Source organism: Pseudorasbora parva, chromosome 24 (genome assembly GCF_024679245.1).
Source record: "Pseudorasbora parva isolate DD20220531a chromosome 24, ASM2467924v1, whole genome shotgun sequence".
Taxonomy (NCBI): Eukaryota; Metazoa; Chordata; class Actinopteri; order Cypriniformes; family Gobionidae; genus Pseudorasbora; species Pseudorasbora parva.
This window is the reverse complement of record NC_090195.1, coordinates 20,703,248-20,719,785: the sequence shown is the minus strand read 5'-3', so window position 1 is coordinate 20,719,785 and position 16,538 is coordinate 20,703,248. Positions and strand designations below refer to the sequence as shown.

General features: G+C 37.9%; 1 protein-coding gene across 1 annotated transcript in view; it reads left to right on the top strand.

The window, feature by feature from the left end:
• The window catches only part of si:dkeyp-28d2.4 (myelin-associated glycoprotein), a 30,234-nt gene extending 15,953 nt beyond the window's left edge, over window positions 1-14,281 (top strand). The window contains exons 2-7 of the mRNA XM_067435216.1: window positions 8,230-8,634; window positions 9,509-9,826; window positions 9,938-10,201; window positions 10,287-10,377; window positions 11,109-11,151; window positions 13,456-14,281. Coding sequence (XP_067291317.1) covers window positions 8,230-8,634; window positions 9,509-9,826; window positions 9,938-10,201; window positions 10,287-10,377; window positions 11,109-11,151; window positions 13,456-13,680 — 1,346 coding nt within the window. The 3' untranslated portion in view covers window positions 13,681-14,281. The remainder of the gene's footprint in view (window positions 1-8,229; window positions 8,635-9,508; window positions 9,827-9,937; window positions 10,202-10,286; window positions 10,378-11,108; window positions 11,152-13,455) is intronic.
• The last annotated feature ends 2,257 nt before the right edge of the window (window positions 14,282-16,538 follow it).

Sequence of the window (16,538 nt, the reverse complement as noted above, 5' to 3'; positions counted from 1 at the left end):
CATCTAAGTGCTGAGGAATCTGAGAAATGCAAAAGAGGATGGATTGAGCAAGTGTACTCAAGTACATTTAACACTAGGAGTAGGGGTGTTGCTATTTTGATTAGAAAAGGTTTAAACTTCAAAGTCCACAAAGCTTATAATGACCAGAAAGGTAGATGGATAGCCCTGGATTCTAGCTTAGAAGGACAGAAAATTACGATTTTTAATATTTATGCCCCCAATGTGACATCCCCTGACTTCTCTAACATAATTTGCAATCCTATTAGAAATATTGGCAATAATAATATAATATTTGGTGGTGATTTCACCAAGTTAGAAATGTGCAGCTTGATAAATCAAACCACAAACAGGCCACACCTGTAATGTACACAGATTTTGATACTATGGTAGATGAATGCGGCCTAATAGATATACGGCGTACACTTCATCCTCTAGAGAAAGATTTTACATTCTTTTACCATTCCCATGGGTCATACTCTAGGATTGATTATCTTCTAATCTCCAAACAGTTGGTGAGTCAGGGTCAGTCAGCTTCAATTGGGAATATTGTTCTCTCTGGTCCTTACCACATCGAACTACACAAAAAACACAAGGTGGCGTTTTAACAATTCACTATTGCAAAGTGAGACGTCATGTTCCTTTAAACAAGCGACAATAGATTAATATTGGCTTTCAATGATGGCTCTGTCCCTGATCCTGGTATAACATGGGATGCTTTTAAGGCTTTTCTGAGGGGACGGCTTATCCAACACTGCTCGCTAAGTAAATGCATAGAACATGAAAAACTAGTTAAATTAGAAGGAAAAAATAGGACCCCAAAAAAACAACACATTAATCATCCAGACCCTGTAACTCTTAACAATTCAAACAGTCTGAAATTGGAATTTAATGACATAATACAAAAAAAAGCTGAATTCGCTCTATTCTGCACAACACAAAATTATTATGAAAATGGGGGGGATCATTAAAGCTTTTAAATGTTTTTACCAAGATTTATAATAATAATAAGAATAATAATATGTTTTATTTATATAGTGCCTTTCCCATAGCCTACTCAAGGTCGCTGTACACAAAATATACATACACAAAATATACACAAAATAGACATACATATACAATGTAGGTCATAAACATACAAATATACAGAGGGGAAGTAACATTATATACATCCCAAGGGGAAGTAACAATAGAACAGTATGACAGATTCTTCTCTTCCCTACAGATCCCTAGCCTAGAAATCTAGACGCACCCTAGCGGCAGCAAATTTAATCTGCCCGCAAAGTGTCATCTAGCAACTCTCAATACCCTTCTGAGCTGTATTCCCCTAACTCTTGCCGGACCAATCACATCGTGTATAGAGTCGGTGGGCGGGGCCATAATGACGACGGCCGAGTTGCGTTTGCGTGCTTCTAGTAAACACAGAAACTGGCAAACGGTGGTCTTTCAAATCAGCTTTGACCACGACTCTGGAAGACTTCGAGTTAAGCTTTTCTCTGAGAAAAGAACAAAGAACGGCACTGAAGTCATTCTTAAAAAGGGAAGATGTGTTCGGAGTTTTGCTGACCGGATACGGCAAATGTTTAATCTATCAACAAGCTCTGTTTCACCTTCGTTGCTCTGGCGGGTGGTAGCGCTATCCTATCGCGTGCAGAGGGAGTTTGAAAGACAACCGCCCCTCGGATTGAGCCCTGTCAATGGTGAGTTTCCAGACCAAACATCTTGATGTGGGTCTGGCTTGTCAGGCTAAGAGATCCCATGTCTATCCACACAAGATAGAGATTCATTAGAAAATGACATCACTTAAAAAGAGATTAACATTGCCATCCAGGACCTTAAATCAGGTCGTGCCCCTGGGGAGGACGGCTCTGCTCTCTATTAAAAAGAAATCGGCGATATTAGCTCCTAAATTGTTGTATGTCTTTCAGAGTGCCCTGATAAAAGGTACACTTCCAGGTCTATGTCTTCAGCAGACAATACGAGACGATTATTACACCTTATTTGGAGCGCTAGAAATAACAGTGATCTTATCATGGCCTTCTCCCTAGACGCAGAGAATGCCTTTGACAGAGTGGAATGGGGCTTCTTATTTCAAGCACTTAAAAGATTTGGTTTTGGACCATTATTTACTAAATGGGTAAATTTACTGTACACAGAACCAGTGGCATCAGTACTATGTAACGGTATAGTGTCATCGCGGTTTGAGCTACATAGGGGCACAAAACAAGGTCCCCCCCCCTCTTATTTTTGCGCTGGTCCTAAAGCCATTAGCCATTGCAATATGCAATAATCCAAATATTAAAGGTATCATAGTGGACCAACAGGAGCACAAGGTACTTCTATATGCTGATGATATCTTACTTGTCTCCAGTAATCCACAAATGACCACCATCCCTTTTGAAGGAATTTAATAAATATGTAGAATCCTTTATCTGGCAGGGGATAAAACCCCTTTTCAATCGTACTAAATTGCATTCTGCTAAAGACTCAGACGGGCTCTCCCTTCCCAGAATCGACTGGTATCATTGGTCCTTCTCGCTTTCACAGCTGGCTAAAAACAATATGGCACTCAAGGCTTGAGTACCCTGCCTGGGTACATATTGAAAAAGAACTAACTGCCCCCTTTTCAGCAGAGGCCTTCTTGACACAGCTTGCTCGACCAATACCAGACCAAAATCCAGTTCTTAAATTTACTAGGGAAAGCTGGAAACTGTATCACCAACATTCAAAGCAAACCCCATGGCTAACAACTAGAGCCTTGGTATGGCACAACACCAAATTATGAATAGATAAGAGGCCTTTCTGCTGGATACAGTGGGTTAGTAAGGGAATATGTTTTTTAGATAACCTGTATGAGGGGGAACATGTGGTCTCATTTAATTTTTTCTTGAAATAAATCTACAAACTATCGAACACAGACTTTTGGAAATACCTCCAAATAAGACATTGCCTCCATGCAACCCCTCAAGATGGTTCTTAACCACCAACGGATGTACAACTTCTGTCTACTTCTCTTGGCAACAAAAAAAAGGGGGGGGGGGGGGGCTCAGGTTTCTATGCCTATATTAGAGATGCTAATGCACCTAATTTAATTTGTCTTAAAATGTCATGAGAAAGAGATTTAGGAGGGATGATCAAGGAAGAAACATGGAATCAGGTTATATTAAAATGGCATAAAAATGTTCGGGAAACTGAATCCCAGTTGATCAATTATAAAATTCTTAACAGATGCTACAGATTGGCTAGACTTTAACTAAGAGATTCTGCACTATGCTGGCTATTCCTGTAAAGTCTAAACACTGTTTATTTAATCTATCTACTGTAACCTAACCTTTTACTGATCTGAGTATTTGTTATTTACTTTCCTGTTATATGTGCTATTTTGTATTGTGTATTATTATTATTATTATTATTATTATTATTTTATATATTACTAATTTTATTTGTTATTTTATTATTACTTTTTTGTGTGATTGTATTATGCTGGGATAAAATTTAAAACATGTCGCTGTTAACACTTAATTTCTGATGTTCATGTTCAAAAAAGCAAAAGAAAAGAAAAAGAAAATTAAAAAAAGAAAGGATTTTCTCCAAGAAAAAAAATGCAAAGAGTTTGACGTTATCATCATCTACAGTGCATAATATCATCCAAAGATCCAGAGAATCTGGAACAATCTCTGTGTGTAAGGGTCAAGGCTGGAAAACCATACTGGATGCCAGTGATCTTCGGGCCCTTAGATCACTGTATCACATACAGGAATACTACTGTAATGGAAATCACAACATGGGTTCAGGAATATTTTCAGAAAACATTATCGGTGAACACAACCACTGTGCCATTCACTGTTGCCGGCTTAAACTCTATAGCCATATCAAAACATGATCCAGAAGTGCAGGCGTTTTCTCTGGGCCAAGGCTCATTTATAATGGACTGTGGCAAAGTGGAAACTCTTACGTGGTCAGATGGATCAAAATTCAGGTACTGAAATGGCCAGCCTAAAGTCCAGATCATTCACCAATAGAAAACATTTGGCATATCATAAAGAGGAAGATGCGACAAAGAAGACCTAAGACGTTTGAGCAACTAGAAGCCTGTATTAGACAAGAATGGGACAACATTCCTATTCCTAAACTTGTCTCCTCAGTTCCCAGACATTTGCAGAATGTTATAAAAAGAAGAGGGGATGCCACACAGTGGTAAACATGGTCTTGTCCCAGCTTTTTGAGATGTGTTGATGCCATTAAATTTAAAATCAACTTAGTTTTCCCTTGTTTGTATGTATAAAATGTCTACTATGAAAAATAATCATAAACAATCATAAACAGCTATTTGAGGGAAATTACATAAATGAGAGAAAACAATTTAGTTTTCTTTCAAATGTAAATCATGTTTTTTGTAACATTCTTAAGTGACTTGTTATATTTTTGTATATATTGCTATAACCTATTCTTCTTTTAGTTTTATATTTCCTGATGAGTAATGAATGTTTTATTAAAGGCAATGAGTGACTGCATTTCTGTTTTCATTTGGGTTGTGTGTCTTTTTTTATAATCTAGGACGTTTTGTCAGTATTTTTCTATTACTTTGTTGACAATTTTTTTACAGTAGGCTACATACAACATTTTAACTATTAAAAATGTCTCCACAATATTCTAAAATAAACAAATAATTAAAGGATGGTACTGCTTTGCAATAGATTTATAGATTTGTATAACTGAATGAGATTTGAGGACTAAGAAACATTTGTGCAGCACACTTGAGAATCACTACCTTATCACAGTTGTCTTTTATGAAATTAATTAGTGACTGGTTCATGAGCGGGGAAAAGTAGCCACAAGGTCAAGTTTGGAATAAATGATAACAGGAAAGTCATCTTTTTGGGTGAACTATTCCTTTACAGTCACATGTTCTGTTGTTTCTTTTGTTTAAGGAAATTACACTAGTAGGTTCCTATTATTGTCAGGATACACACACTGGACTAGGTTATGGTGAATACACAAGAGGTTTGATTGACCCACAGGGCAGTGAGATGAGCATCAATGGATAGATGAATATGGATCAGTCTTACAGGATGCGTGGAAAGAATGGCAGGATACACAGAGACAACGGTGAAGGCAGACGATGGGGAGAGACTCGGGACACAAAGTAAACACTGAAGACAGGTAATCGCTGGAGAACAGGTAAGTGGTTCTTTCCTAGTTCGAGGTGAGGTGCTGACTGAGGGCGAGTGCTGGGACTATATGGGGAGCTGTGATGAGGTGACGAGATGTAGGTGCAGGTGATTAGTACTCTGGTGACTGTGAACGCTGTGTGCAGGAGGTGAGAGAGTCTGGCAGACCTGTGACACTACCCCACTCTCCAGGGGCTGCTGGAGCGGACCAAGGACCCCAACGTCGTGGTCGGCTGCGGGGACGAGGAGCAGGTCAACTAGGATGACTGCGATGGAACTCAGTGAGCAAGGCTCGAGGATGCCGTCCTTGGGAACCCACGAACGCTCCTCAGGTCCATAGCCTTCCCAATCCACAAGATATTCAAGACGACCACCTCGAAGTCGGGAGTCCAGGATTTCATGAACGGAGTAGATAGCATCAGCTTTGACAGGTGGCTCGGCGGGTAGGTCATCCTGGCCAGACTCTGTGGAGGAAGAACAAACAGGAGGGTAGTGAGGCTTGAGGAGGGAGACATGAAACACAGGATAGATACGATAGTGAGGAGGTAACACAAGCTTATAAGTGACGGTGGTGACCTGTCTTACGACCTGGAAGACATGACCACGGGGTACTGGCTCACCCAGTTCCAGGTCGATGGTGCAATCCCACGGTTGGTGTGGTGGTAACTCTGAGGCTCGCGTCGGGCAGAAGGTGTCTGAGTAGGGCTTATAACAGGCGGGAGTGTCAACTGCTGAATGTGAAAGGACTGCTTCTCGAGGGAACGTTCAATCATCGTCAAATTTACAGCAATGGACTTGAAGGACGTGAAGGTCTTGGTAATCGAGGAAAACAGGAAGGAAAACAGCTGGAGCCCTACTTCAGAAAGTCTCCATTGCGCCAGAAGACCTCAGGATGATGTTGGTTGAGCCAGGGGAGCCCCAGGATGACCGCCGCCGTAGAGCCGTCCAGAACCAGAAAGAATATTTCTTCATGCAGGCAGCCTACTTGCAGGATGACTGATTTCACTTGACGGTTGACTTAGCCGCAGTTCAAGTTTTTCCCAGTTATGGACTTAACTTTGTATGGGGTCGGCGAGCGGACTGTGGTGAGTTTGAACTGCCTGTAGAGATGAAGTTACCGGCTGAGTCAATGAGAGCCGTGACTGTAACAGAGCGTTTGGCAGCAATCAACGTAAAATTGGTAGACAGTGGAGAGAAAGTAACTTTGGGACTTATCACAGAACTCATCAAGAGACATGGAGGACGGATGGAGCAAGCTTTGATATAATGATCATTTGCTCCACAATGCAGACAGAGGTTCTGGGTCACCCGACGAGCTCGCTCAGTGGGGGATAGACGTACGTGATCGATCTGCAAATTATCTGGTTCTGGTGCCGGCGATCTCTCTGTCTGGAGGGAATGGTGAGTAGATTTCAACAGGGATAACTCAGAATAATAACCTTGAGCGCAACGATCCACTCGAATGGATACCTAAATACATTTCTCAGGGATTCCCAGAGAATCATCGTAAATAGCAAGCTGTAGATGAAGTGGGGTGAAGGCCTTGACGATATGTGGTGATCCGTGCTCTCTCATTCCATCTGCTCACGGCAGCCAGTGTTCTGAAAGTGAGGGCATAACTGAAGACGTGCCTTGACATAGATGGTATAATTGCTCACACACATGTGAATCACCCGGAACACGGCCAAACACTTCCTTAAAGTGGGAGATGAAACTTTCCTAGTTCGAGGCTACTTCTGTGACTTAATCCTGCTAGCTAAATGTTAACAGGAAAATCCTCTGACTGGTGGAGATATCGCACAGATGTAAAATGTGAATTTATGGTAATTTAAAACAGAGAGAGTAAGTTTTCACTACCCTAGACTTTAGTCATAATCAAAACAAAAAAATTCAGTACGTTTTAATTAGAGTTTGCCTGACCTGTACAATGCTGCAAGCTAGCTAACATTATGATGAGCACATAGCCTGTCGTTACTCTAATAAACATTCATTTTTAAAAATATGATTTGGATGGTTTTAAAAAATCTTGCAAAGGCTTACCCCCCTAGAAAAAACTTCCTGTGTGATGACATTACATTGGGGTGTTTTGCAATGTCATGTCATGAAGCATGTTAAAAGGCTGTTGCGACAAAGAGGACAGCTTTAGACACTTCTGCTTCTGATAAGAAAAAACTACTTTTCTGAGGTAAGAATTACACAAAATACAGATTTTGTTTTACTTTACTTTCGCACATAATACATTTTACATAGGCTATTACTTGAACCACCAACACGTTCATTAATTCACAGTTCACATATGTGAAATAACAGAAACAGTAAAAGCTGTGAGTTGCTAAGCGGTGAGAGTTTCCAGTAGATGATCAGAGTTCTTGTGAGTTTTACTGAATCAAGGAACTCAGTTTATAATCTCACAAAAATCATTTACTTGATGCCGAGTAAATAATTTGGTATAATCTGTTATGCAGATTAATATAAATAAGTGTATTAAGTGTATGCAAATAAGTGTATTAAGTGTATGCAAAAAATTAAAAATGTTTCAACATATTTTTTTTAGAATAGTCAACCTGATTATTTACAGTGGATGAATAAAATAAGTAAACAATCAATAGAACAGAAGGCTATGTATAAGTGTAACAGTAAAAATGTGGCTACTCATCTTTGTCCTAATATACATCTATCTAACAAATATAGTAGTGCAGTAAAGTAAAGTTGTTAAGTGTGCATATTTTATGTTGTATATAGATGAAGTGTACTGTGATGGTGTTTTGGACTCATTTGTTACTATTGTAAAGTCTGATGTCATACTCGCTACGGACCCTAATGGCAGGAATCCAGATCATTTCCTTCATTTTCATCAGCTTTGTGTTGCAACATACTCATTCAGGTTGGTTAAAATGTCATTATTAAAAATAGGGGAAAGTGTGTTCATAATGTGTTTTAAACCTGAATGCGTATTCCTTTACATCTTTAGCATGATTAATCAGAGTCAGAATTTGTCTTTATTGCCAAGTACATGTCTACAAAGAATCTTGTTGTGGTATAATGTGTTTTTATATTTCAGCTGATGATATCTACTATGCGGTGATGCCTCAGACAGTAACAGCTCTGACAGGCTCTTGTGTGCAGATTCCTTGCTCATTCATCACCACCGATTTTGAGAACAAACGTAACAGGACAAAATCTATTTATGGGATCTGGCTGAAAAATAAATCACAGTTTGGTGATAGTGATGGTTTTATAGCTTTTAATAGCAGTGAAAACATCATTAGAGGATTTAGTGACATACAGATAACTGGAAATCTCAGTGAGAGGAACTGCACAACTGTCTTCTATAACATCATGAAGAATCATTCAGATCGCTACTACTTCAGACTGGAAATGGAGCCAGATGTGTTCAAAGCAACATTTAACCCTGATCCAGCAGATTCAACTCATTCAAGAAAGACTGTGGACATCACTGTCAGAGGTAAATGTCATCTTCACTGAAGCGACAATTCACATACCAAATTACAAAGTGGTATTCATCAACCTTTGAGAAGAATCATTATTTCTGACGTGAAAATATTAGTTAATTACCGGTACATAATTTCAAGCTGGTATATAATAATACTAAATAAATGTTGGTACTGTTTTCAATATGCACAAACTATGGACACATTATGAAACTATATCTTCAGTGTGTCAGTCTTATGGATTTAGTATTAATAACCAAGCACGCACATATAAATAATTTAAATAGAAGATACTCGCTGCATCCAAAATTGCATACTGTCTGACTAAGTAAGACATTTGACATTTAATTTACTTTGTGACCTTTAAAAAATATATACAGTAGTATGAATATGGGTAGTATATGATGAATGATGTCAGTTGCATCTCTCCTCTGCCTCAATTCATAAATCCATTACTGTGGCCTCATGCAAGTAACGTGTCCATCGAATGCACACTTTAGAATCTTGGTGGAAGTAGGTCATCCAGGTAATTTTCGCCTAAAGTTTTTTAAAAACAAGTATTTGGACATACTACTCTTTTGGCATATATAGGGAAGTATTTGATTTCGGATGCAGTGACTGTTTCAAATATTTGCAGCAGGACAAATTTCTGAAAGAATTTAACTATCTGTATCATGTATTAATGGATTTTACAAACAGAAAAACAAAAATGCATTCTCATCTTTCATGAAGGGGGCCAAGGGACCCTTTATATAATTAAGAACAACCCAAAATGTGTGAAATCCACTAAACACAAATATATTAAACATATGTGTGAAAACACCATTCTGGGTTTGATTTTGCATTGCATGTTCTCCTTAATGATGTCTGCAATAATTTATCCTGTAGATTCACCACAACCTCCTGAACTAAAACCCAATGATACATTCTCTGTGATGGAGAACAAAACAGTCAATCTGAGCTGCTCTGCTGAAGCCCCCTGTCCTGAACAACCTCCTACAATATCCTGGACCAACATCCCTGAATCTGCCAACATTACAACACAGTTACAGGAGAAACCTGATAAAACCCAGTCAGTGTTTTCACACGTGACCTTCAAAGCTTCATACATGGATCACAAAAAGAACATCTCCTGCACTGCTACATATCCAAGAAAAACATCTGAAGATTTAACTGTGGAGACCAGCGTGAAGCTGCGAGTCCTGTGTAAGAGATTTGGAATATTTTTGTGTTCATAAAACATGATGGATAGATCAGTTATATTTTATGATTGGGTCTTAATGTTAAGTTTACTCTGTGTTTGTGTTTCCATCAAAGTTCCTCCAAAAGAAACTCATATCATCATTACTCCAGCTGCTTCAGTCTCTGTTGGCACTAATGTGACTTTGACCTGCATAAGCAAAGCCAGTCCATCAAATGACATGAACTACGCCTGGTACAAACGTGAACAGGAGATGCCAATAGCTTGGGGAAAGAAGATTAGTTTAATCGTAACTCATAATAATACAGGATCGTACTTCTGCATTGCACAAAATAAACATGGCAATCAGTCATCAGCAGAGATCCAGCTCACGATTGAAGGTAAATTAGACATTGGCTTCAGATGTATCATGAATTTATGAATACTGTTTAAAACAGACTCCTAAGTAACTCTGTTGTATTTTAGGAGATAGTGAATACTCTCGTGTGATATATGGTTGTACAGGAGGACTTTTGGCTTTTTTTATGTTCTCTGCAGTATTCTATTACTTCATGAGGTAAATGTATAATAACAGAAATATATGTCTACATGGCTTGACATTAAATGTATAGCTCACCAGCCAATGTGGCTAGTGGTTTCTAGCCACTCAGCATTTTCACAATGTTGACACAATTTTGACATCGATACCATGGTGGGAAACTGCCATATTTGTAATATTGCCCAATAATTTGGCAGCAGATATATTAGGCTGTTTTCACTTTAAGACATTATACAGTTACATGTGTTTTCTTTCTTACCTGTCTTTACGTGAATTCTCGCCATTACCAGCATTTTGACATTATTTTGTGTGTATTTGACTATTTAAGAGAAATAAGCAGTGAAAAACAGCTAATTTAGTGCAAACAAAATCTGCGGGAATGAGTGAAATTATGCACAGGTATCTATTCTGGAAAAAAAAAGTATTGTAAGAGTTTCAGATATTTCAGTATCGATATAAAAAATCTATATTTTTGACACCACTACATTGCACTTAGTTTATTATTTTAGATGTCTTTTAAAAAAAACTCATTTGAAAACTGTATATTATATATAAACTTCAACCCGCCAAACTGGCTAGTAGGAGTACTTAGTGCCACCCACATTTGGTGGGTTGGTGGATATTAATGTCAAGCCCTGTATGTATATAAATTAATTAATGTAATTACTTAAAATTATATATATAAATAATCTTTAAAATAATGAAATTATATATATAAATAATCATTTTTGTTTTGTTTTTTACAACAGAACAAAGACATCAAGTCAGGCCCATGTCATAGAAAGTGATCAGGTGGTTTTTTTCTACTAATATATATGAAATAATAAATGTTCAATGAACAAGACACTGAGTAACTTACATTTTAAACAAAATATTGCGAGTTGTTTTGTCCACAGCAAAAATGTTCCAAATGAATCACCGCAGAATTAACCATTGCATGTCTGTGTCTCAAACTACAGCAGTGTTTAAAGGTGCACTATGTAGTATTTTTGCAGTAAAATATCCAAAAACCACTAGGCCAGTGTTATACATTTTGTTCAGTTTAGTACTTACAATATCCCAAATGTTTCCAACTATTTGTAAATTGTGAGAATATTGCTATTTTAACCAATGGCCCTGGACGTTTCAGCATAGCGTTTGAGGGAGTCACCTGTTCATTGTGTCATATCTGCATTACCCTCGGTTTTATTCTGCAGAAGCGCTTTTCTCTTAGTAGTGTGAACATGTCACAGCAGCGCTGAGCGAACGCACAGAGTAACATCATAACATAATTTTAAACACAATTAAATGTATCTAATATGATAAACAGAGCTGCTTTACCTTATATTCATGACGGAAATACTGCAGGCGCCTGGCGAATGTGGGTGCATCTCAATCTGCTTCCTAGTTCAGTTGTCAGGGCACTGATCAGGGAGTCAGCCCATTGACTTACGTCCTAATCAGTGCCCTGACTAGTGAACTAGGGAGCTGATTGAGACGCAGGGTGTGTCCCGTCATAATAAAATTCCCGGTGCTCGCGAGCCATGTGTTTGTTTAACAATCGCTCCAGCAGCCGTGCTCAGCTCCACAACACTCTGCCCTGCTCTGCTTCACACTACAGTAACGTTTATAACCGCATCCATGAACATGATTTCTGCCCGAGTCCTATTTTCCCCCGGCTGTGAGGTGAAGACTACATGTCCCAAGATACTGCGCTCACACTTGGCGTCATCAAACTACGCCTTTGTTTAGGTGCCCTACAGTGGACGGAAAGTTGCATAGTGCACCTTTTATTACTGAATGAATCAGTGTTTTTAACAAATCAGTTTAGTGAATGATTCAATCACTCAGTCATAATTAAATGGTTTGTTCCTGAATGAGTCTGTGACTGCGTATAAATTCGTATACTCTCTTCTTGAGTAGGTCATTATTTTGAATAAGTAATTACTTACCAGTTGCTAAAAATTATGTTCTATAGAGTATGAATGTGTGTGGTGTGAGTGTAATCTGGACGTAGGGCAGAGTGGGGTAAAGTGAGACAGTTTTTACATTTGCTCCCCACTAAGCAAGCTAAAATAATATATATCAGTAAAATTGACATTTCCCATTAATTCAGGATGTTTCCTAGCAATGAAAATTATCAGAATGTATTCAGGATGAAGGTCAGTGAAAACCTGATTGTTTTTAAAAAAAAGTGGTCTTGTGTCTCACTTTACCCCAGCTTAGGAATCAAGGGGGTAAAGTGAACCACTTTTTCTATTCTGAAACTACCATAACGACATATGATGTAACAGTTTGAATTCTGACAACCACACATTACAGAACTAATGTTGGACTAGTAACAAACTCATGGGGATTGGTCAATTAAGCAAAAAATAATAATGTCTAAACACTTAGTAACTCTGAACAAAATCTACAACATGATATAATTCAAAATGTTTGAATTAACATTCAAATGACAGATAGAACCAATTAGATTAGAACACTGGACCCTTAGAGCCAGCTAGTGTTTATGACATTAAAACTATTACATAAAAATATGTTTAAGACTAAAATATGTTATGGGAAATTAGAGGGGCTTGAAAACTTAATGGTCATATGACCACAAATGTGTTTTGTTGAGCAGATACAGGGTCTGTCTCACATTACCCAGTGTCTCACATTGCCCCACTCTCCCCTACTACATTTGCCGTTTTGTCATTGTCATGTGACCTACCAGCGTCAGTTGCGTAGCTTCACTGCCATTCACTGCCATCCTCTCCAGTGTAAATCTTCCATCATATGCATACTTCAGATTCAGAATCTTGCCAGAAGTAGTAGGTCTTTATACTCTTTTTATTTGGACATACTTTTGTCACAAACTGTGCGGTTTATCGCCTAATAAACAAGTGTGCGATTTTTGATGCAGCCTAGCTATATGAACGAATCAATTTGAGGGAATGAATCAATGAAACAATCTGCAGGACGAGTCACTAAATGTTGTTAAAAGTAAATGGTTTTCTGCTGAGCTTCTAAAGTCTCATTAAATGATCTCCTAACAACATTTAATTTGCAGCCAATTGAAAGCGATATTAAAAATAATACTTCCCCTTAATAATCTACCCTTTTTTTCCTCAGGCTACGAATAGAAACAGTATCATGGTGGCTACCTACGCTAACAGTTCCATTGCGATTAGCAAGAAAAGTGAGAGGGAAGAAACCGATGATATCCACTATGGAGAGATTGACTTCTCCAAACTCCAGACGGACAACATGACAAGGAAAAACTCAAACGATGAACCACAGACTGAGTATGGTGAGATTCAAGTGACAGGGAGAAACAACAAGAACCAAAAGTGTTGAGAAAATGGACAAACAGAATTTGAATTAGTCCTAACAACCATATCCCTAAACCTTACACTACAGGGAGTGCAGAGTTATTAGGCAAATTAGTATTTTGACCACATCATCCTCGTTATGCATGTTGTCTTACTCCAAGCTGTATAGGCTGGAAAGCCTACTACCAATCAAGCATATTAGGTGATGTGCATCTCTGTAATGAGAAGGGGTGTGGTCTAATGACATCAACACCCTATATCAGGTGTGCATAATTATTAGGCAACTTCCTTTCCTTTGGCAAAATGGGTCAAAAGAAGGACTTGACAGGCTCAGAAAAGTCAAAAATAGTGAGATATATTGCAGAGGGATGCAGCAGTCTTAAAATAGCCAAGCTTCTGAAGCGTGATCATCGAACAATCAAGCGTTTCATTCAAAATAGTCAACAGGGTCGCAAGAAGCGTGTGGAAAAACCAAGGCGCAAAATAACTGCCCGTGAACTGAGAAAAGTCAAGCGTGCAGCTGCCAAGATGCCACTTGCCACCAGTTTGGCCATATTTCAGAGCTGCAACATCACTGGAGTGCCCCAAAAGCACAAGGTGTGCAATACTCAGAGACATGGCCAAGGTAAGAAAGGCAGAAAGTTGACCACCACTGAACAAGACACACAAGCTGAAACGTCAAGACTGGGCCAAGAAATATCTCAAGACTGATTTCTCTAAGGTTTTATGGACTGATGTAATGAGAGTGAGTCTTGATGGGCCAGATGGATGGGCCCGTGGCTGGATTGGTAAAGGGCAGAGAGCTCCAGTCCGACTCAGACGCCAGCAAGGTGGAGATGGAGTACTGGTTTGGGCTGGTATCATCAAAGATGAGCTTGTGGGGCCTTTTCGGGCTGAGGGTGGAGTCAAGCTCAACTCCCAGTCCTACTGCCAGTTTCTGGAAGACACCTTCTTCAAGCAGTGGTACAGGAAGAAGTCTGCATCCTTCAAGAAAAACATGATTTTCATGCAGGACAATGCTCCATCACACGCATCCAAGTTTGTTTTTTGTTAAGTTGCCTAATAATTATGCACAGTAATAGTCACCTGCACACACAGATATCCCCCTAAAATAGCTAAAACTAAAAACTAAAACTTCCAAAAATATTCAGCTTTGATATTAATGAGTTTTTTGTGTTCATTGAGAACATGGATGTTCAATAATAAAATTAATCCTCAAAAATACAACTTGCCTAATAATTCTGCACTCCCTGTACATTTAAATGATCCCCAAAAACGGAGGGAAATTATAAATATTACTGACTGACCATAGTTGTAAGCCTAAACTTGACGTAAACGAATAGTGCATGTAATATATAATGTAATGTACACACACACTACATGCATACATACATCATATACACAGTAGGCCTATAGGACCAGAATCTGATGAAATGTCACCTGATCATTTTGATGTGTATGTACTGTGTACTTTTGTAGCCATTTGAGTTAATAAATGGTAAACAATGTTTAAGAAATTAACCTTTATCAATCATATTTTGAAAGGGTCTACACACATTTCAGATTACCCTACATTCGTGTCAATTTAAAGAGTTTTATGGTTGTTTTAATCCTTCTTCACAGTATGGGTCACAAGATTTGTTTTGCAGTAGTATAAACATTTTGTCTAGTATAAAAATGCATCTTATAAAACAGATGACTGGTCTTTGATGCTGATTGGTCAATAACAGTGATTTTTTTTTTTTTTTGCACGGATCGCTTAACTAAACAGATCTGTAAGGTGCTATCTGCACAACACTCTTAGCAACAACTCTAGTATAATCGTTTTTTTTTTTTTTCGAATATTATTATTATTGTTGCGTAAATATGCTATGTTTGTCAAAAACTAGATATATTTCAGCAAAATTACCTGTTTCTTAATAATTTATCAGTGTATGAGTGACCTCTGCTGGTTGTTATGTCTTTCAAAGAGGCTGAAGATGTGTGTGTGTGTGTGTGTGCGTGTGTGTGTGTGTGTGTGTGTGCACGTGCGCATGTATTTAAATTCAGTCTCACTCTTAAAGTAATTGTATTTTAGGACAGGGTGGACCCATGATTACTGGCTGTGGTAAATGAGTTTGTGCTTCTGTTTTAGTATTAGTTAAATTTAGCCTTGCTTTAATTGTATCATAGTGTGTATATATATATATATATATATATATATATATATATATATATATATATATATATATATATATATATATATATACATTACATTTTGTGTACATTTTTATATGTATTAAAGACTGTGATGGTTAAAATTTTAATTCATAGAAGTTTTTTTTTTTTTTTATTGGGATAGTCAAGTGCCCATAGTTTCAGAAACACCCATGTGTGGTCAAAAAGAAGGCCTCGAATTGAAGGGGACATTTTTACAAAAGTAAGCAGAACATTTACTGGACTGAAGCTAAGGTTTTTATGACTTATTTCATGTCATGTTACAGGGTTAACTAAGAATCAAATTGAGTGTTTTATGAAGAGTATTTGTGTTCATCTTATAAAATTCACTTTCAAAAAGAATCTTATGTGACAATTTCCTGTTCAAAACAGGATGGGGACTCTATACGTGAGATTTATGGTATTGTATGAAGTATAAAACACTTTATTTTACTTTTTTATGTACTTAAACAAGTACTGAGTGATATTAATTAACAACATTTACTAACTATAGAGTTACGGTTAGGGTTTGGTTTAGGGTGAGTTACTTGTAATTATGCATAATTTCATGTTATCACAATACAATAGTAAGTACATGCTGGGTAGTAACATGTAACTACATCACCTTAAAATAAAGTGTTACCTAAACACTTGCGGTATCATTCAGTCTTTGTTTATAGATTATGA